The following is a 24,157-nucleotide window of genomic DNA, read 5'->3' on the forward strand; positions in this document are numbered from 1 at the left end:
ACTCAGGGAAATGTGATGGTGTCATAAAACTTTATAAAATGATTAAAAAATACCAATGAAAGAAATTAAATTATTTTCGGTCAAATTTCAGTTTTTTAGAAGTTATTCGCTTTATAATAACGCGATTATAAGCGAAGAAGCGCGCGCCGTAGCTGCAGCTATTTTTAGTAACAGCGACTGGCGGGAAATTTGAAAATTGAAATCCGAGATCACGCGCGCCATAGTGCCAATTCGGCACCAATAATTAAATAAAAATAATGAGACGCTTTAAGCAAAAACTGAATTGCGCATCGTAAAATTGAAGGAACATTAGACAGGTAATAATTTTTTCAGATTTTTCACACAATTAGAATTTTTACACGAACTAATTAAAAATCAATTAGTGCCTAATCGGCACTAGGCGCGTGCCGACGGGTTAATATATCATCGGGCTTTGGGATGTATTATATTTATATCCATATCTTAATCTGCATAATTTTTGATTGTGAGAACACTTTTCTAAAGTGGATTATTGAGCACCTACTGCTAATACGGCAGCCTTGAAAGAAAATATTAAACTGAAATGTGAAAAGCATCAGAGATCAATTATGGTCAGCTGTTGAACAAACAGCTTTCAGGTTTTACATTTTCAGAATAGGAACAATATTAAACAGTATCAAAATACTAAAGTCCCCTTATAGCATAAGTGTTTTGTACAAATAAAATGCTTGTTACTTGCAGTACCAAAATTGCTATAGTGGTGAGTTTTTGGTACATTTTTTTAATAGAAATGCCTTCACATGTTCCATATCAGATCCAGTTGCATTTGGACTATTAAATATTTCTCCAAGGTCTCAAAGGTAGCTTGCATCAGCATTTCTGTACACAAAAGTTGTCAATGAAAGTGTTCTTCATAACATGTCGCAAGATTCAGGATAAATTTCCTGCAGATTGTTCATTTAGTGACTCACAATTAGTTATGTGCCGGATCATTAAAAATGTATATCCGCGGATACGGAGACAGATACGGATCATTAGGGTCTAGATCCATAGATACGGATACAGATCTCAACTTTCATACTCAGTTGGCGCCAATGCTTGTGACCTTGGACCGATAGTTGACGCTTTGCATTAGTAACGCAACATGTTTTGACTTGCACTGCACGTGTTTTTGTTTATAGTTTAGTATGATACGGGATAGCATAGATTACGTTTGTATCTTTGGAGAGTGTTGAGTTAAATTAAAATAAAAACAATGTCGACAAAAAAGTTTAGTAGTGTAATATGGAAATATTTTATGATAGTTAATGAATTTTGCATGATAAAATTTTTGCAATATGAATGTGCCAAATATGTGATTTTATGAAATAAAAAGTGATTTGAATTGAAGTTATTAGTATTTTATTGCTACCTATCTTTAAAATTTCCTATAAGTAATGAAATTCATTAAAATAAAAGATCCGTTAAAGATCCGCTAAAAAGTAACAGATACGGATCTTTTTTTCCCCTCGAATATCCGCAGATACGGATATCTGGCACATCACTACTCACAATGTACTCATTTCATTTAACAACATCATTCAGTATCACCTCCTGATCCTAATTCAAACATAGGACCTAAAAAATTTTAGGCTGTTAATTTCATGGCCAAATGGCTAAGGAGCTTTTAGCACCTTAGCTTTCTGGCCATCAAATTGGGATATCTGTAACTAGTAATTTAGTTGAATTATGAATCAATCAATAGAGGAACTGAATCTGAATTATTCTTTCCTTGTTCCTTTGAAGGTTCTAAATCAGTTAATGGACAATTTTCAATTCCTGAAGAAATGACAGTAAAAATAATTGTCTATTGTAATTAAAAATTTAAGACACAATTTCATTTGTGATACTTTGGATTCTTTATAATCCAAAGTATCACAAATGTAAAAGATTGAATACTTATAAATATTATGGTAGTTAAATTACTTATATAACAAGCTAACTGGATAAATATACTATGAATAAAACACATCTTTAATAATCCAGCTAATAAAAATTAATAAAGTAAAAACGTTTTCGATCGTTTCTTAATGATCTTCTTCAGTTACCATAACATAGAATAAAATCTAACACAAAAAAGAACGTAAATACGAAATTAAAATATAAATAACGGAAAAGTAGATAAAATAAACGAAAAATAAAAATTAATTCGAAAAATGCCCCTTAACAAATAAAAATAAATAAAGACGTTAATTCTTGTAAAAGGATCGCCATGCGGTAAGTAAAGAGCCTGCATCTCTATGGTTGATGCAACCAGTTTTACTTAAAGATCTCTCATTTCTCCAGATATTTCATTGTATGTAAATTTGTCGTTGGTTTAATAATTTCCGCCCGATCCCAATGGACTTGGATGTCGTGTTGCGTTGCACGTGCCTACATTGGACGTCGTGTTGCGTTGCAATGCGCCTACGTAGACAAGATCTGAATTAAAACGCCGATCGTGTAAAGGTATAGAATAGATTCCCGATGCCGATTTCCAGTCATAACACTTCTTATCGTTTCTTAATAGCTTGAAAACCGTAGGATTGCGTCGATATACTATACTGAAATCATTAGTCTTGGCCGTTTCTTTATGTATTTGTCTCAAAAACGGAACATAATTTAAAACTATCCTTTGTCTACGGTCTACTGTGGGATGCCGTTGTTTAGTTGTTTGGAAGGATGTAATAAGATTCTTTATGATTTCCTTTTGGTATCCCTGTTGTTCCGCAATTTTTAGAATGTAGTTTGGCTCCGCCATTGTGTCCTTTATACTAGAACAATGTGTATAAGCCCTTTTTATCCAGGACCTAAAGGCCGCCAATTTGATGTGATGCGGATCGATTGAATTATGCGGAATTAAAGTTGGTTGAAAGCACGGTTTTCTGTATATGCCGGTCCTGATTTCTCCCTGTCTGCAAGCGATGGAAATGTCCAAAAAATTTACAATATCATCACTCCCCTGGTCCACTTGTAGTAATAAACCGTAAGGGTTATTATTGATCTTATCCAAAAATTGCTGTAGGTTAGGTTTTCGTTGCCACAAGATGAATATATCGTCGACGTATCTGGCGTACAAAATGATAAGGTGTTGGAATTCGGGTAGAATTTTGTTTTCGAGTTGTCGTAAGACCAACTCACATAGAATTGCCGAAGTGGGACTACCCATTGGTATGCCTCTTCCTTGCAAATATAATTTGTTCTCAAATTCAAAAAACGATGTATAACATACCAGGTGTGCAAGTTCTAGTATTTGATTGTGATGATGTGTCGCATTTTCAACATTGGCAAATAAAAAATCTCTTAATGCGCAGAAGCAAGGAGACAATTTTATCGATGGATACATCGACTTAAAGTCCAAGACCGTCATATATTCATCGTCCATTAAAGAAATGTTTTTGAGATCTTCTATTAGTTGTAGTGAGTTGTTAATCGAGAATGGATGGCGATGAGCTTTAGATTGAAAGAATTTGACCAGGTGTCTATGTAGGCGCAACAATGCGCCTATGGATCTTGTCTACATAGGCGCAACAATGCGCAAATTGCAACAACGTATCAAGGAGCATAAATATACGATTAATAAGAAAATTGATAACACCGTGCTATCGTCTTACGCAACGCAACACGACATCCAAGTCCATTGGGATCGAGCGGAAATTATTAAACCAACAACAAATTTACATACAATGAAATATCTGGAGAAATGAGAGATCTTTAAGTAAAACTGGTTGCATCAACCATAGAGATGCAGGCTCTTTACTTATCGCATGGCGATCCTTTTACAAGAATTAACGTCTTTATTTATTTTTATTTGTTAAGGGGCATTTTTCGAATTAATTTTTATTTTTCGTTTATTTTATCTACTTTTCCGTTATTTATATTTTAATTTCGTATTTACGTTCTTTTTTGTGTTAGATTTTATTCTATGTTATGATAACTGAAGAAGATCGTTAAGAAACGATCGAAAACGTTTTTACTTTATTAATTTTTATTAGCTGGATTATTAAAGGTGTGTTTTATTATTAGTAGTTAAATTACAGATGTACATACATACATGATAACTGATTTGTCAATGCAAGTATGTGATGATTTAATTCAATGTCTATTTTGATTTTTTGAAATATCATTATAGTGAAAATTTATAAAGTAAGATTGTGTATAATGAGAGTTATGTTTTCAAGAAATGAAAATTCAGTTCAGTTAGTGATGTGATGAAACACAAGACAAATATTTATTTAGTTCCAGACAAGTTTACCATAAGAACATGCACAAGAAAGAAAGAAATTTCAAAGTAAACATAAACCACTGCTATAGTTCTAACTTGAATACTGGGTTTCTGCATCCCAAATGCAATTCAAAACCACTATGAATTGATACAACTGCTATCATAAGTTACTTTTCTTTGTTTTCTCTCTCTCCAAAATCAAAGTTGCAATTCAAATCCAATGAATTACTCCAAACATTCAATTCCAATGTTCCAAAAACCAAACATTCATTCCAATAAATTCCTCTTTTTAAATCCTTCTCATTTGCATTCTTCTTGTTCCACATTCTGAACAGTTTTAATTTAAATCTTAAATTTTCATAGATTGAAATATACAGGATTGCTTGTAAATCCTAACAAAAGGATACATATATATATTTCATATAAATTTATTTATTCTGTTGGAAATATTCCATTCCATTGCATTTTAATTAGACATATAATTTAACAAAATCAGATTTTACAATTTTGTTTCCGGTTTCCTGTTCAATATTAAACAATGTCCATGTAGAACAGATATGTACAAATAAATTTTGCTCAATCTCTATCTCTCTTTCTTTACTTATTCGTTTTCTATAAGCACAATCATATATATCAGTTCTACTTGTAATAGATAACAGAAAACATTTTATAAAATGTGTGTGGAGATTCAAATTAAACTCCATAATTTGTAAAAAAGACAGTTAAAATAATATATATCTATATTATAACTATGACAATAAAACATCATAAAACATCAACAGGAAGATCATTATGATGGAAGAATGAAGAGAGAATTATTGAAAAAGTTTTAAAGATCTCTCACAAATCATCATCCAGGAAAAAGGCATTATTGTAATGAAAAAACACCTGGTAGTTTGTCAGGTTACTTATTTTAAGTTTTGTTAAATTCTTATCAGATTACCCCTCCATCTCATTCACTATTGAAAAAGAGCAAGACAGAAAAGCTGCATTTTTAGATCTAGCCTTACTTAGAAACACCACTCATTTAGCTTACAATGTACATCACAAGTTCAATTTATCTCCATATATCATACCAGCTTCTGAAGCTTTTGGAGAAGTCAAGAATTTATATAGTCCCCTTATAGCAAATGGAAATAGAAAGAAAGACCTTTTACATAGGTGCCACAACTAGAAAGTTATTAAACTGTTTATATNTTCTTTACTTGCTCCAGAGTATAACATTAGTTCATTGGCTTCTGTTCCAAAGACAAAATTAAATAGCATTCCAGACAAAAATAAAAAGTTTTTTCTCACAAAGTAATGCTCATCTGCTAATATAAGTGCTTTCTAGCATAGAAAATTTTAAAAGCTGCTTTAATCTTTATTCTACAAAGATTAAAATAGTTTAGAAATGTAATTAGATATATTATTTTTTGCTTTTGAACTCTACATCTGAATATGCTTAATTAAAAAGATAAACATGATTGATAAAAATCTTTTCCTTGTTCATTGTCCTTGTCCATAGTTGATAAAAAAATAATTTTTTTTATCAACTAAACCTTAAGTACTTTTCATTAATAATGAGAAATGGAATTTAACACTTAATCAATATTCACATTATCACAAGTTTTATGAAAATACTTATACTGTATGTATCATTTTCTCTCTCTATGACTGGAGAACTAAAACATTTTCTATTGCTTTCTCTGTAACTGTTTCTACGATAAAAGATTGTTCAAAATTCATGTTCTCCATCAGAGCTGATATTCTTAGGCAGATGACTACAATGCCAGAATATGTATGACTAAAAATGTAGTGATACAAAATAGAATTATCCAACTTCTTATGCACAGGAATAAGACACATATAAATAGAAAATAAAACACAAAAACATTTACAAAATATGCAGAGGCACATTTGATAAAACAACTTACCATCATCAGGCAATGAAACAGAATAAAGATTCAAAATTAAACTGATCAAACCTCAAATTAAACTGAAGGTTTAAATAAAAGAGAGGGGTGATGCCAGAAATAAATAAATAAAATAAAATATGTGAAGAGGAAGGAAAATTTTCTGTGACATTTTAACTAGTGAAACACAATGCTCTGATATGTTTAAAGTAGGTGGGTTGCACGGAAAAGAAGTAATTAGGGTCAATATGGGTAAATATGTCACAGTCCAAAAGATGGAAAAATATGAGACAGTTGTGGAATTTGATTTAATCTATGTCTGATCTGTCCTGTACTAATACAAAATAAAGTTTATTTAGTGCTTTTTAACATATAACTTTTCTGAATGAAAATGACTATGGTTTCATTGAGTCTTTTTAATTTTTAAGAAACACTACAAAAATAGATGTAAAAACTTCTGTCAGTTCAACTAACTTTTGTTCTGTATATATTTGCAAAAGACATGGATATTTAATTAGAAATTTGTATGTAGTATATAAACACAGCTTTCAGCTGCTAGTTATTTTTATTGCATATATCATCTTTTGTCTGAGTTTTGTGCATTTCAAAATGAGATAAAAAATGGCACACACCAGATTTTATTCAGCAGTCATTAATTTCCATGAAACTTTTTTACTTCAGTTGTGCTGTATTATAGTAAAATTATTTCTTTGTTCTTATAGATGTGAGTTTTGAATGAAATAATAAAGATGCCGAACAATTATCAGAGAAAAACTAAAAAGTAGGATCAATGTGGGTAAATATGAGACACTTTTCAAAACTTATGAATATTTAATCTTATCTACTTACTTCTAAATATCATGGAGCAATGTTTTATACAAAAATGTCTTGTATACTTTGTGTTTTATACAAAGTTAATAATGAGGTACCTGTAGTACCTCATTATTAACTTCATTGTTGGCATAGGCAAGTCCTTATGGTGATATAATGGGAGTCTCATTTTTCACCTCCCAGTGTCTCTCATTTTACCTTTTGAAGGTAAAATATGAGACAGGGAAAAAATTTTTTGCTCAACATTTCACATACATACAGAAAAAATGAATACTCTATTAGATTTTAACACCATCTGTAGATCTTGTCATGTATTTATCTTTGTAAAATACTGATCCTAACAAATGCTGTTACAAAAGTTTTGAAAAGTGTCTCATATTTACCCAACCTGACCCTAGAACAAATGTCTTGCAAGTAGAACATACAGAATTGGCTAAATCTGTAACAGCTCATGCATTTGAGCTGTAAACAACTATAACAGCTTCATGATTGGGTGAATATTCAGTTCCTTATTCTAATTCTAATTTAATTTACAGATAGGAAACATTACATATGAGCAATTATTTTATTGTTACATTGTGACAATGCCGAGCTGCAATATTTAATCATTTAATTTATTTTATTTAAAAATATATGTTCTCCACCTCAAATTAGTAGTGTCTTGTTCCTGTACAACATACAACAACTGTACAACTTTTCCCATTAGCAATAGAGTCACTTATCTAACTCCTTTCGGGGGAAAAATATCTGAATTGTAATAACATGACTTCTGGTGCAAACTGGAAGTTCATATATAGTTAATTGGGGCCTCCTGCCCCTAAGCTTTCCATATCTGGTCTCAATTTTTATCTAACTGCATTCTTGAGATTAAGGAAGGACAGACAGACGACAGTAGGATTTTATAGGTCTACAATTTTTTCAAATTGCAGCCCAATAACTTCTAGTCTATGCAACAAACTAAACCAAACCTATCAGAGCATTAGGTTTTGCTAGTTAAAATATTAAGATAAATATTTCCTTCTCTTAACACTTTCTTTTATTTTTAGTTTATTTTTTTGTTGCATGCATTACCTCTCCCACCTTTTTTCTTTTTAACCATCAGTTTAATTTTGAGTCTATTCTGTTCTGTTGCCTGACAAGATTTTGATAATATTGATTAATATTGGAAAGAATAAACAAATAAAAAAAATTATAGCAAAATTAAAGTACAATAGAGCATGATTATCTGAATCAATTAGGGACTGGGGTTGTTCAAAAAATCAATTTTTCGGATAACCGATTATGTACGAAAAAGTATATTAGCTATCCCATGTTGAAATTTGTTCAAATCTTGGCATGTCCTTAAGTACCCTCTCATGGTCACACCAGTGCTGCCAACTAAAACACACACACCAACAAAAATAATATTGGAGTAACACAAAACATAGCCAAGGATTGCAGTGCCATAGCACTAGCAGAAATTTAAATTTGCCAACTGGAAAGCTTTCAGTTAATTGACATTTTGGTTGATCAATGTTTGGATAATTGATGCTCTACTGTATTAATTAATGAACAAGAAAAGTAATAAAATATTGAAAAGAAATATTAGTGTTTAAAATCGTGAACAGTTACTAAATATAAAAAACAGCACAAAAATGATAATTAAAAATTGTTTAAAATAAATTCAAAGATGTACAAAAGTAAGCTCTACAAAATATTAAACAGATAAAATAGATCTATTATTCTACCTTCAAAAAATAAAAAAATCAACATATACAAAATTTTATACAATATTAAAAAAAATATATTAAAATTTTATAATAATATATTCTTATTAAAAAAATCATTTAAACACATGCAAATTAAGTTAAAAATATTTCCATTAAAANAATCCAAAAATACTTAAATTTCCTAATTTTACCAAATCTACACATTAAAGATTTTCATTATTAGAAACAACTTGCATAAAATCATATTATTTTATAATAATCAAATTTCTTATTATGTTATTGTTTAAATGTAATGAAATCACAGATTTAAAAAATACAAATTTGTTTTATTTTAGAAAAAAGAGGAAAAAGAATTTTATATATATAAGGATTGATCAAATGAAACTTGTTAGAGTAAATTTATTACAACAAACAAAACAGTATATCTGTTGGTATAGAATAATTAAACAAAGCAATATATGAGGAAGCTGGAATGCTCTTTTGTTTGTTAAAAAGTCATTGTAGGCATTCAGACACAGATTGGGGAAAGAATGGATACCATCCACATAGGACAATGTTGATTGTTCTATAGGACAATGTTGATTGGTCCATGAAACACTGGGTCTCTGCTTCCTTGACTTCCGCATCAGAGTTTTAGCATTGTCCCTTAAAAGTTTTTTAAAGGTCCAAACAAGTAAGTCACATGATGACAGATCAGAGCTATAGGATGGGTGGTGCAGAACCTCCCAATTTTTCGTGCTAAAGCATCCTGCACAGTGTTCGCAACATGCAGTTGAGTATTGTTGTGAAACAAAATCAACCACGTGATGCATGCCCAGTTGCATATTCTTTATGCAGCTTGTTCAATGTTGCACTGTAGCAATTGGCATTGATGCTCACATGAGGGTCTTTAAAGTCTACCAGCAAAGGTCCCACAATGACAAAAAATGTGGTCATCATAACCTTACAGGTGGAGGCCTGTGTCTTGAAATTTTTAGTAAACCAGGGTGTTTCCATTGCATGCTCTTTCATCTACTGGATGGCTCAAAGTGGTGGCACCATGTTTTGCCCTTGGGTGCATTCCAAATAAATCCGACCATGTTTTCACTACTCTATGTTAAAAACAAAACATGTGAGATAACTGAACTTTTCCCTGCTTGTTCATTGGTGTATGCTTATCATGCCACATGTGACATCATTTCTATCCCATTGAGCAAGACCATATGACAGCACAGAGTTTCATTTGATCAATCTTTATATATAAATTGAATTAATAAATTTATGAATTTTAATATACAGTATATCTGCACAGATAAGACAACCTTCAGATAAGATGAGGTATAAATTTTCGTCAAAGTTTTATAGTTTTAGCATATATCTGTCCTATAAGACGACCCCCAAACTATCAACAGCTTATGAATTTAGTTCAGATCAGTGATCATCATCTGGATAATAATACTGCATAGCATATACAGAATTATATCCTATTTGTAATTTTTTGAATGAATGAATTTTATTTTCTTGCATCTGACAGTACTGCCTTGTGATTATTGCAAACATTCACACTGATTCGGGCATTCAGGTAATGACCTTGACTATTAACAAAAATGTCATATGGACTATTTAAATACATTGGTGAAGTGATTTGTTTTATTTTATAATGGTTTTAATTTATATAAATTTCAATCTAATTTTTGTTTTTTGTATCTTTGTAAAAGACCCCAGATTTTGAGGTCTTTTTTTATGATTCAACTATCGTCTTTTCTGCGCAGATATGTGGTATTTATCTCATTTTACATTAAATAATTTTTCGAAGTGTTTTTAATTAATGCTTTTATAATTAGCTGTTTTAAAAATTTTCAATTTTTCTGCTTAATTTGCAAAATGCATCCTATTATTATTTTAGAATTTTGAATTTATTTTCATTTTTAACTAATATAAGATAAATACCAGTATCAAGGTAGTTTCCACAACTTTGGGTATTTTTGAATATTTTTGGGAATCATTTATTAGCAGTTTGTAAGTGTTTGTTAGTCACTTTATATTGTTGTTAGTGAATAGTTGCAAATATTTTTAATTTTAAGGTAGTCCCTTCCCACTTTATTAAATTGCATATTACTGAGAGTTATAAAGACAGTAATATGACAGTATTGAATAAAAATGCAGAAAAAAAGGATTCAAATATAAATTTGAATGATACAAATTTGAAAATTTGAATTATTTGCTTGAATCACACTTAATTCTCAATTTCTGAACAGATGAGTTATATCTCATTAGCAATTTGAGAATGATTTGTGCTGCATAAAGAACTACAAACTAGATCTTTAGACTTATAATCAGTTGTGTTATCCATAAGGCTACTATAATCCAGCACACCACAAAATTTCAGCAAAACTTTGTTTAATTACTAAAATTTTCAATCTTGTTCAAAGGCATCCTCAAGCTGCATCAAATTTAAAAATTGTCTAATGGTTGTGTGTGTGTTCTACTTATTCCAAATAATGAAAAAAAAAAAAAAAAATGAATATTGCACACTTTTTATAATACATTTTAAAGTTTATCATAATTAAAATTAAGCATACAAATCAAAATAAAAATAAATGTAGAAAGGTTTAGAATGTTAGCATAAAGCTACAATAATATATGTTTCATATTTTTTGAAATAACAGACTAAAATAACTAAAGTTTTGCTAGAATTTTGTGGTTTGTTGTGTGTTGAATTTTGAAGTTATCCAGTTTATCCTGTTACCACATGGCAGTTATAATTGCAGATAGTTTAAAAATAATTATTTATGAAAGAAAAGTCATACTGTTGGATTTATTTGTGGATTGTCTGAAATTAAAGTCAAAGACAAAATTGACAGATAAATTTTACTTTTTTGTTATTCTAGCTTCTTGTTCTGTTTCAATTTCAGTTTCAAATTCAAAGCTTAGAATATTGCTTTTTTCTGGACTTATCATACAGGAAACATTGGAGACAACAGGAATGAATTTAGACTCTATTGATATTAGTTACAAGAAAATGTATTTTGAGTGTCATACCCCTCATCAGTTCCTTCATGTCTTTAGTAACTATATTTTTAAGAGACTTTTTTTAGTTGTACTATTTCTAAAACAATCAGATTTTTCTTAAACATATGTTATAGTAATAAACTTTAAAACTATCACATTACCTGTTGTCTCCAACATTTCCTATATCATAAGTCCAGAAAAAAACAATTCTCTAAGCTTTGAATTTGAAACTGAAATTTTACTTTGTAAAGCTAACAGAAACAAAGGATAACAATTTTATGCATAAATGTTTTGCTATTCTTGCTGGTCAAGACTCTGACATCCAGTGTTGTTACAAGGTAAAATAACCTCTACCATCTTTCCTGGCAATCCAAGACAGAAATATGTAGAATTTTTGGATAACTCAAAAATCCAAAAATACTTAAATTTCCTAATTTTACCAAATCTACACATTTCATAACTGTAATATAATATATGTTATATGTTATAAAATTTTAAATAAATCTAGGCTAAAGATTTACTATTTGTGTCATTTTAATAATTCACAGTAAAATGACTAGAATTTTTGCACAATAAAGCTTTCCATAATTACATAATTCCATGATTACATTCCATAATTATTTTAGTAATTAATTTTTAGCCTAATGATTTTGATTTTAATTAAACAAATTTTCTACTGATGAATCTATTATGTATTCAAAATATAAATTTGTAATAATAAAATTTCTCTGTTATAGTATTCATTACTTTCATATTACTGTGGGACTATCTTAAAATTGGAAATATTTACAACTATTCACTAACAATATTAATGATTAACAAACACCTACAAATAACCAAACAAATGATTCATAAAAAAGTAGGAGGACTAACTAGACACTGATAAGATAAAAAAAGAGAAATATTTAGTCTAATAAAAATTGTTTTTAGTGTTATTTAATGTATTTTGTTTATAAAAACATATTCTACAGCACAGTTTACATTGAATCTTGCAAGTAATTCTTAATTCCTTTATACTATGTCATAATTAGTAATTGCTATGCATGGAGTGTTTGACCATTGATGAATCAAAATATTAGTTATATATATATTCATTAGTTATATATATATTCATGTAGCTAAAATTCCAATTCATCACTGTCAAAACTAAAAAAAAAAAACTTGACAAATCATAGCATTTATAACTAATTAAGATTAATACTTTCTAAGATATGTGTCATTTAAGACTGGAACTTATCCTAATAATAATCAATCTCTCACCTTCCTTATGTCTTCCAGCAATACATTATTAGAAACAAACATTTTTGACCTAGTTTATGGGCTTGCTTCAGGTCCTACATATTTGAATTGAACAGTTTATCAAGTATTTTAAAACTGGAATGTTCCAACCTTTAAATGGACTTTTTTTAAAAAAGCAATTTAAAAAAAAAGCCTTTTGTTTTGTTTCTAATAAAGTATTGCTAGAAGATGTAAGGAAGGTATGAGATTGATTATTACTTTCTAAGATACTTGCAGTTAAATTATATGAAGTTAATAAAATGTTTACACCAACTGAAATCAAGGAAATATGGCTCATATCTAAAAAAGATATAAAACTTACTAAAATTAATTATTCATTTAAACAAAATTTAAAATATAAATCATAATATAAAAAAAATATAATAATTTAAACCTATATTTCTTACATTTGTTTCACTTTCCCGGATCACAAAATCTCCATCTTCTGCAAATTCATTGAGCATCTGATCACATTGGCCACGAGTAATACTTCCAAAGAACCATTCTTTATTACTTAGATCAGGTCTGTTGACAACATCTTTGACTGCATTTGAAACACCTCCACTAGCACCAAGACCAAGCTTTGACATTTCCTGTTCAGCACCATTTATATCCTGTTCACGGCAATTTGGGATGTCAGGCACAAATCCTTTGACGGCTGCAGTTTCTGATTCTGAAATTTTTCCTTTACCCTTAGAAATAACTTTTAGATAGTTTTTTGGCACAAGACCAATTTCTCCTTTTTTGTTTCTTGCCTTCCACCAATCTGGATCATTGGATGGGCGCTGGATTATTTCTAACTGTTCACCTTTTTGGAAACACAATTCCTCCTCATTTTGTGATGTAAAAGTATAAAGTGCAATGACAATATCAAAACTGTGGTTTACTGGCATACTTTCTGGTACAAGAACTGGAGCACAATTTTGACTGACTTCAATAATTTCATCAACTTCTTCCTGAACATAATTTGAAGGAAACCACCCAACTTGACCATTAGTCTCACCTTTCCACCATCCATCACTTGATTTTTCCAAAACTAAAACTCTTGTTCCTTTTATTAATGATATTTCATCTGATTGTTGGGCTTCATAATTATATTTTGCAAGAGCTGTTGTATTAATTTCACTTTGATTTACTACAGGAAGATTTTTAGAAGGATTAATATTTATATCTGATTCTTTAGCTGCCACTGGAGATGATGTAGGAGACATTTTTGGTTCACTTTTTTTCTTTACTTTCCTTCTAATACTATCAAATATAGATGGTTTTTCACGTTTTACATAATTTGATGGTACAAATCCAGCTTGATTTTTAGAATTCTGTACTTTCCACCAATGTTTGCTATCATCTAAAAGAATTAATTTTTCATTTTTGTGGATATCTAATTCTTGGCTGCCTTGAGCTGTATAGTCGTATTTTGCAATGACATATACTTCTTCACCCGTTTTCCCTGGGAATAATAATATTTTAAACTTTAAACCAATATCTGTTTAATGGATTATTTAGAAGTAATATATCATTTCAAATTTAATAAAAAGAAACAAAAAATTTTAAATAAGAACACTTCAAAATATAATTATATTAATCAAAAAACTATACTTAATATGTAAACCAAATTAATTTAGCTGATAATAAGATTAATTACAATAAACTTGATTAATCCTTTACTTGTAGAATTTTTATACTTTTTGTGCATGTTGATCTAAATTGTTTAAAATTTTCTATTACAGTATACTCCTGATTTTCTAGGACAATCAATGGTAATACAGGCATGGATACTGTGGATAATCTGCAAGTCTTTTTTAATGAAAGCTAATCAATTCCTCTTTTATTTAGTTTTTAATTTCATATTAAATTTAACGTAACATATTTACCCAACCTGACCCTAGAACAAATGTCTTGCAAGTAGAACATACAGAATTGGCTAAATCTGTAACAGCTCATGCATTTGAGCTGTAAACAACTATAACAGCTTCATGATTGGGTGAATATTCAGTTCCTTATTCTAATTCTAATTTAATTTACAGATAGGAAACATTACATATGAGCAATTATTTTATTGTTACATTGTGACAATGCCGAGCTGCAATATTTAATCATTTAATTTATTTTATTTAAAAATATATGTTCTCCNTTTATTAATATGGGAATAATTCAAAACATTTTCTTTAAACAATTTTGCAACTTATTTAATGAAAAAAAAAAGAAAAAACAGTATACACATAAGCCATATTGTTCACAAATCACTTGCATTTACTGAATATATATACTTCATATGTATGCATGTATATAAATTTGTATTCAGTCACTGTGCATACATACTCTAATATGATACAGCACATCCGTTTAGGTACATTTTAATTAATTAAATATAACATTATATTAAATTAACAAAGATCCACAAACAAATGTAGTAACTATCCAAAACTGGAATCATATATACACAAATAACTAAACCAATACCAGCACATTGTAATTAATAAGAAAATATTTACTAATGTTTTTGTCTATTTGAAATAGACATCATCAGGTATATATAATAGAACAAAAATGGCTAATATAAAAATTGAATGCATTTCACATGTTCAAATTGACTTTGAAAATGGAACACATTGCATTTATAATTTAAAATCGTACGTGATTTTAAATGATTACTCTGGAGCATAGCAACTAAAGTCATTTTTGAAATAATTTTCAAGGAATTCAATGCACTACTGCCATCATTTTTGTAAGTTCATAAAAATATGCAATAGCTCATCCTTTGAGATGTTTTTCAGAATGGTCAAGACCTCCAATGTGCCTTGACCATTTCTCCACACATTTATAGATAGCAAAGGATTTTCCATCAGTGACTTCAATGCTGGAAAGTTGCAAGATGCAAATCTGGGCTTTATGGTGGATGTTCTGTAGATTACTTGAGATGCTTTTCTTGGCCTAAAACTCAATCATAATGATAGCAATGTACAGGTGTGAATTGTCATGTTGGAACTGCCAACCATTGGCAAGAAGATTGGAACATTTTCTGCAGATGTGATTCAACAGTGTATGAAGAACTGATAGACAATACTACCCAGTGACTGTTGTATGCATTAGCACAACACATTGGTATAGCATTCCTTGTCAACACTCTCATAGAAGTCTGTAGACCTGTCTACTTCAAAATTAATTTTTAACCTTCAGAAAATACCTTGAAAAATCAAAATGCTTTAGCTTGTGGAAGAACTTCTTCACTATATACTTGTTTCAACATTTCATAAGCTTCTGCAGCTATTTCCCACAAGTGGAAGCAAAATTTCAGTACTGCATACTGCTTGTCATAATCAACTTCTATTTTGTATTAGCAGGAAGCAAATGACATTTACTTTAACAGTCATACAAAGTGGTCATATTTCCAAGCAACTTTTTACACAGATGCACTGATACATCTTTACATCCATTTTATCCATTCTTTACAGTAATGTAAATATGGAATTTGTTAATGCAGTACTTTTTATAGGAATAAAATCAGTCTAAATTTTCTTTGACTTTCCCTCATATATAATTCAAAGATGCTAAATTCAATAACTGATTATTGATATCTTCCATTTTCTAATTTAAATCAATATCATTGGATTTCTATGTACTCACAGTGTGTATTGGCATTAATAGGTTTTGATAGAAGGAACATATCATCAACTCATCAAAATTCTATTTACTCTCTGAATATGTAGAAATCCAGCAATATTATAACTTCTTTGATTTGTAAAGTATCATATCTTTTGCTAAAAATTTGAAAAGATTACTTTGATTTTAAAAAGTTGTATATATTGCTATAAGTTACAGTATATTCTGAAATTTATATAAACAACAGTTTTTACTTGAATTTCCCATTTTATAAAAATTAAAGAAAATAGAAAAGTTCTAATGGGATAATCTACAATCAAACTCTCTAATATACCTAATTTTATCTTAAAAGTCTAAATACAATAAATGGTTATATTATGAAAGAATGCAAAAATATAGAAAGATTTTTAAACATCAATAATAATAATATGTTTAATAGAAACCACAACTAAGAAACCTTAAATTGCTTCTAGTAAATGTTTAATAAGACTAATGTTTTCAATCTGCATAAGAGATGTTGATCTTCTTCAGATCAGTGAGTTCCAAAATGGAATGAGAGCAAGAAAAATGTTTCAAATACATAAATAAGGATTTTGTACTGTAATCCCACAATAGTGTCAATCAAATATACATTGTCATAGTCATAAAATAAAATGAAATAACTTACTGGAATATAAATACTTAAAATAATCAAACACCTTAGTATTTCCAGCAACAAAATATTTAATAAAATAAAAATGTTTTCGACTATATTTAATAGTCTTCTTCAGTTAAGCCACTTTAAAACAAAATTAAATATATTTTTTACGTTTTTATTTTTATTAAATACTTCGTTGCTGGAAATACTAAGGTGTTTGATTATTGTAAGTATTGTCATAGTCATTACTTATGGAGCATTTTCAGTCATTACAGAAGAACAATAGTCATTTTTCTTCTTTGAACTAAATACATTTACCTCTGTTTTCCAGATTTAAATATTTCAAATGCTTCAATTATTTTGACTTTTTGATGATGGTAGCTTTGTTGAATTTGGGATGTACAGTACATAACTGTTGAATGTGTAAATCGCCAGGGCAGTGTTGAGACTTCCTTTATCAATATCAAGTTTGTGTCAATGACCTAACTTTGAGTGAGTGAGAAGTTGAGCCAATATATTCAAGGTCATAACAAAATTGTTCTGTCTTAATGAAATATTGTACTGTCCTAAGCACATTAATGTTGTCTTTTTGTTTTTGAAAATGTTATAGATGGTGAGATCCTGTTTAAAGGTTAATTTAGCATCATTAGATGAGTTATTTGTAGGATTAACAAGCAATCTGTACAATAGGTAAAAGCCCTTTTAGTCAGAGTTCTAAAGGGCACTAATATATAGCTATAGGGGTCATTGGAATTAGCATGGATAAATGATGATAACTATGATAGTTTACAGCTTTGTGTGGATATGGTTATTTTTAATTTAGATTGTGAGATCTAGAAAATGTACTTCAAATTGGCTGGTTTGATCTAATTTAAGTCAGTCCATAAAGGTTGTCCTTCATCTGTTGTATGAAGTTATTTAAATCAGGTTTTGATTTCCATATGATGAGAATATCTAAATATCATCTGTAAGTATATTTGGGAGGTATGTTGGCAAAATGGCTATTTCCAATAACCATATTATTATCTTAGAAAAGTCTCCTGAAAAGGGGCTGCCCATCCATCTCCTTTGGATATAGTGATCTTTTGTAATCTAACTGGAAAAAGAAGAAATAACATGACAAGTGTGTATCCTTGCTTGCATTTTATTTTGGAACTCACTGACCTGAAGATCTATGCAGATTGAAAATGTTAGTTTTATTGAAAGTAATTCATGGTTCTTCTGTTGTCATTTCTATTTTATAATTTTCAGTTTTTATAAGAGTTTGAAATATATCAGCTTGGTTTTTATCTAAAAAATCATAAACAAGTTAGATAATTATGTATTGATATAAAAGAGATTTGTTCAATAATGAATCTACCTAGTTATAAAATAGCATATAGGTTATTTATGATACTTCAAAAATTATTCACTTATAAAAATATATTTTTGAGATCACATTTTTATATGATATTAATGTGCATGAACTAGGCACTGTGGTTATTCAGCTGAATTAATCAATGAACCTTTTAACCTGGTTAATGGATTGTCTTCAGGCATAGACAGTTAAAAGTGGAATACCAGTATCAATAGGAAAGATGGTAGAATAGACCCCAATAGAGTACACAATCATAGGATATAGGCCACTTCTCTTTGAACATGATAGTTGAAAGTACTGATGCACAATTGTAATAACAATACAATAGTTAGCATAGACCTAAATATTGATTTTATCAAAAAAAAATACTTTGTTAAATTGAAATCTATTGTGTAAAAATAGAAGCTTGTTACATTTTTATGGCTATTACACCAGAATTCTTACTATATAAATCAAACATTAAACATAATATGCATTTCAGTATTCAATTTCCTTGAATCTGAATATAGATTGTTATTGCATGACTTAATATGTTAACTGTTTGTTAAAAAGTCTGTTAACTAGAATAACTCCCAATGCAAGAGAATAAGGCTAGTCCTATGTGGCAGCATCCAGTGACCGTGGGTGTGAATGCACTTCCAAGCGGAGCAAACAAACCAGTTCAAGCAAATGTGTGTGTCTCGAGTAACCATGTTTAGCATGTAGTGACCACCAGATGATGCTTCTACACTTGTGTGCAGGAAGCAGCTACCAAGCCAGTTTGTTCACCGCTTCCACTGCTCGCGCTTCCAACGAAGAAAATGGCTGATTTTGAAGATGAATGTAAACAGAATGACAAATAAATTGTGTATATATGTTGTATGTACTTTAATTAATAATCTTTTACGTAATTTAAAAATTTCTGATTTTGTTAAAAAATAATAAAACTTTTTAAAACTTATTATTCTATAAAGATTCTTTATTTATGCTTCTGACACAATATAGTGCTATAAATTAAGACACTTGGCGGATTTTCTCATCTTTATTTAGTTGATACGTGTGGAAAAAATTACACGTTTCGAGCTCTTAAGCCCCTCTTCAGTCAACTAAAACATTTAAAAAGGATATAACATACACATAAAAAGGAATACACAAGTTTTGTAAAATTTTTAAAAAATAAAACATACCTATCCATACAGGTTTTATAAATTAAAGTAGCAGTTTACTTTCGATATTTTTTCAGCAACATCAGCTTATTCACAGTATTTTTTCTTGTAGCCTACTATAATATTAGGAGAGTATACAACGTATCTATATAAAACTATACATAAGTTTTATAGTATCTATAAAACTATATTTAATTAAGGCATACCTTGAGTACGGCTGTTATTAAGGTTGTACTGTACAAAATTGATTATACCTTTTACTTATAAAACAGTCTTACAAAATCCTTGGTCTAAAATATACCTTAGACAACAATTATCAAATTGGTATACAATTGATTATGCTTTTTACTCATAAATCTGTTTTACTAAATCCTTATTTCCTTTGATAAGCATTGACAATATAATACGAATTTACATAACTTCTACAATATAAATTTACATATCTGACATCTACTATATTTTTACAATATATGATTGTTGATTTATTTAACATTACAGTATTTAATATTATAGATTATTATATGAACTAATGACATTACAATGTCTTGAGGTTGGTAAACAGGATTAACATTTAATATAAATTTACATATTATTTGATTCCCGTTACAACATTACAGTTTTTTGTTATTGTTGATTTATGTAACAGTTCAATCGTTATTATTAATTAGCACATTGATCACAATAATAATAGTTTGAATCTAGTGAATACAATTAATATAAAATTTTTAACCAGTTTTCGTTTATTGAGATGCTAGGATTTTTATTTATACTATTTTGATTTTTGATTATTTCTATACTTTCCTTGAATTTTCTTTTGTATGTATCTCTTTCTCTGTGTAAGATATCTATATTATTTTTATCTATATTACAATTATTCAAAAGGCAGTGTTCATGAAAAGCAGAATTTAGTCTACGATATTTCAAATCGGCTATATGTTCTTTCAATCTTACTTTAACTTTACGTTTAGTTTCACCTATATAAAATTTTTTATTTTCGCATGTACACGGAATTTTATAGACTACATTTTTACTTTCTTCTTTATTTGTTATATTTGTTTTGTTAACTTGTTTTGCATTTAATCTGGAGAGTAGCTTATCATATGTCGGTACAAGTTTTACATTAATTTTTTTGACTTCCTTATTGACTTCTTCGTATAAACCTTTTATGTATGGAAAACGAATGTATTTTATTTCTGCTTGTTTAGGATCTATTCTTATTGTTTTATCTGTTTTTTTATCTATTTCTGTTTCCCAAATATTAAGAATTCTGTTTGGGTATCCTGAAAGAATAAATTTTTTCTTTAGTGTATTTAAATGTTCAATTTGCTTAGTATTTATACTAGTTCTATTTTTGATTTTAGTGTATTCCATATTAAATATGTTTTGTTTTATATGAATTGGTATGTTAGAATTATAGTTAACTGTGGTATTTATTGAGCACTGCTTTTTGAACGGTTCAAATTCGAGATTTGTATTATTTCTTTTAATTGTAATATCTAAATAATTTATGCTGTTGGTAATTTTATCTTCTTCTTCTATTTTAAATTGAATATTTTTATGGATATTATTTATTATATTTCTGATTTCATTAGTGTTAATCTCGACCTCATCATATATTATCAAGACGTCATCTACGTATCTCCTGTAGAACTTTATACCATATATGTCACTTATTTCTTTGTCTATATCTATCATTATGATCTCGGCTAGTTTCGGTCCTATTACGGACCCCATACTGATACCACTATTCTGTGTGTAATATTTACTGTTTATTTCAAAGTAATTGCTTCTGTAGGTAAATTCGATTAAGTCTATTATTTCAGGTTCAATTTTATGTTGTGTCAGTTTAGGTTCAATTATTTCCCATATTATGGAAGGATACATATCAATTATGTCTAGGCTTGCAATTCTGTACGTGTCTTTTATATCTATCTGTTTAATATCATATAGTAGTTTATCAGTGTTATAAATAGCAAATTTAGAATTTTGGTATATTTTAAGTTTCTGTTTTAGAATTTTCTCAAGATTATATAATGTTGTGTTTCTGAAGTCAACTATAGGACGGACGGTTTCATCTGCTTTATGTGTTTTAGTCAGAAGCATAAACAAATAGCAAAGCACGGTTTCATATCATCAAAAAAAAAGATTCTTTATATTTGTTGTGTATCTAGTTAGTGATAATAATTAACTGTCAAATTTACCATTTTAATGCTTGTCATATTTTTCATAGTAGCATTCAATGAAGTCTTCTCATCACCATCTTGTAAACAACATGCGTCCATTTTGGACAGAAGTCACTCGCAAGTTGGACATGCGTAAAAAGATTCTTTCTGCCAGTAGTTGCTGGACGCTGCCACATAGGACATAGCCTAAGAATATATGTACAGTACCATACTTAAGAAATCCTACCCATTAGTAAAACTGAAACCAATGTTTGTTTTACAGGATGGACTGTAATTCCCTGTGAATAACTAACAGGCCATCTATGCTTTAAAGTCAATTTGAAAGCAAGGAGAAATTATATGGTGATGAGGATTATCTGTCAATTTTAAATTGCAATTATGAACTCACCCAACAGCTTTCCTTTGTAAACTTATCAAGAGCATCTTTACAAATGCAAAAAATTCTTTTACATGCTGTATACATTCATCTGTTATCATAATTTTATGTAAATTAATAAAGACACACACACACACATATATATATATACAGGGCTCCTACTCAAATTTTGTGTTAAATTCCATGACTTTCCCTGACCCTCACATCCTTTACAGTATGGCACAATGATAAAATAAAACGACATTTGACTTACTATGCACACATGCCATTGCTTCTCCAACTTTTTAGTTAGTCATTTTTTTCTAATTAACAGTAATATATTTTTATAATTGCCAAATTATTAAAACTATAAATAAAATGTTCTATTAAAAAATAGTAGTTTATTCTGTTATTAATCCACAATCACATGGCTTTGAAAAAAAGAAAAAAGCAATTATTTGAAGTGTGTAATACCATTATGTTGTAAATGCCAAAAAAGAAATTTTTCAGGAGAGGTACCCATTTTTTCTAATGAATGAATTCATTTCAATTGTACAATAAAATGGTAAACTCACTGGGTTACAAATTCTCTGGAATATCAAAATGATGTATTAATATGGGAATAATTCAAAACATTTTCTTTAAACAATTTTGCAACTTATTTAATGAAAAAAAAAAGAAAAAACAGTATACACATAAGCCATATTGTTCACAAATCACTTGCATTTACTGAATATATATACTTCATATGTATGCATGTATATAAATTNTACCCATTTTTTCTAATGAATGAATTCATTTCAATTGTACAATAAAATGGTAAACTCACTGGGTTACAAATTCTCTGGAATATCAAAATGATGTAAATATAAGCGGCAATGTTTTACACGCCAAAAGTCACATGACTTGCACTATGGCACTTTAAACATTACATTTTCACATAAATTCATCTTCAAAATACAGCCACTTACACTACCAATACCACCACAATATTCTTTTGTGGCAGAAAACATTGCATTTAGAATTCAATTCTTCAATAAAACATATTTAGAAAAAAATGGCATTTACAATGTTATGGCACTGCATGCTTTATTTACTTATTATTCATTAACAAATCCTGTATAATCCATGTACATAAGTATATATAAAGTATACAAACGTACGAAAGTTTTTATTAAATTTTTCTCTTAATAAATGTCCTGAACTTAATAAAATATTAATAAACTGGAAAAGATATCAGAAATTGTTTTGTTAGGCAATCAAAATTATTAAAATTAAAAATGATAAATAATACCATGTAAATTAAAATTATTTATAATTTTTTGGGGAAATTTTGTGAATGCTTGGTAGAAATTTTGGGTCATGAAAATATTCTGCACCTCTTTTCATAAGTTGTATTGCATCACATTACTTCTTACTGCCTGCAGATGGCTACATTTAGTCAAGCATATTGTCAGCAAAAAATCAACAAGGTAGCCAAGGAGGCAAATTTCCTAACTTTCCTGTTGGGTACAAACCCTGTATATAAGTTAATATATATTAAATCTTTAGTTCTCTCTTGTTATCTATATGTAAATCCATCTTTTAATTTCTAATCTTAGTCACTCCTACTTAAACTTGTATCTTGACAACTGATAAGTTTATGGTAATTTCTTTATAATGAACACTCAGAAAACTATTTAGATGCTGACTTTTGAATTTATTATATCAATATATTAGTTCTTTATAATGAGTAAGAGTTAAATGAGTGACTCTAAAACTTTTGTTATTAGATACTGTATAGTCTGTGTGAATTTTCTTAATAAAATCAACAGTGACAATGTTAACAGAAATTCTTTTATTTACCACTTATTTACCCAATAGCTAATAGAGCAATCATTCATAGAAAAAAAATGGCATGTTTGAGATGAAATTTGGAGGTGCAGGGTATACAGTAGTGAGTTATATAAAA

The 24,157-nt window shown here is 29.0% G+C and overlaps 2 protein-coding genes across 4 annotated transcripts in view; both read right to left on the minus strand.

Annotated features, from left to right (window-relative positions):
- The window catches only part of LOC111636031 (cytoplasmic protein NCK2-like), a 40,051-nt gene that overhangs the window by 7,369 nt on the left and 8,525 nt on the right, over positions 1-24,157 (minus strand). Inside the window, exon 2 of the mRNA XM_023381184.1 lies at positions 13,334-14,376. Coding sequence (XP_023236952.1) covers positions 13,334-14,376 — 1,043 coding nt within the window. The remainder of the gene's footprint in view (positions 1-13,333; positions 14,377-24,157) is intronic.
- LOC111636030 lies at positions 19,594-22,277 on the minus strand. Of its 3 annotated transcripts, XM_023381183.1 has the most exons (3): positions 19,875-22,277; positions 19,690-19,784; positions 19,594-19,608 (listed from the first exon to the last, which is right to left on the minus strand). In XM_023381183.1, the coding sequence occupies exon 1, from the start codon at positions 21,769-21,771 to the stop codon at positions 20,380-20,382; it is 1,392 nt and encodes a 463-aa protein (XP_023236951.1). In that variant the 5' UTR covers positions 21,772-22,277; the 3' UTR covers positions 19,594-19,608; positions 19,690-19,784; positions 19,875-20,379. The 3 variants fall into 3 exon arrangements, with proteins under 3 accessions (XP_023236951.1, XP_023236949.1, XP_023236950.1); XM_023381181.1 differs by having other exon boundaries at positions 19,595-19,608; positions 19,690-22,277; XM_023381182.1 differs by having other exon boundaries at positions 19,597-19,784.

This window comes from Centruroides sculpturatus, unplaced genomic scaffold (genome assembly GCF_000671375.1).
Source record: "Centruroides sculpturatus isolate CEXI.00-Female unplaced genomic scaffold, Cexi_2.0 scaffold941, whole genome shotgun sequence".
Taxonomy (NCBI): domain Eukaryota; kingdom Metazoa; phylum Arthropoda; class Arachnida; order Scorpiones; family Buthidae; genus Centruroides; species Centruroides sculpturatus.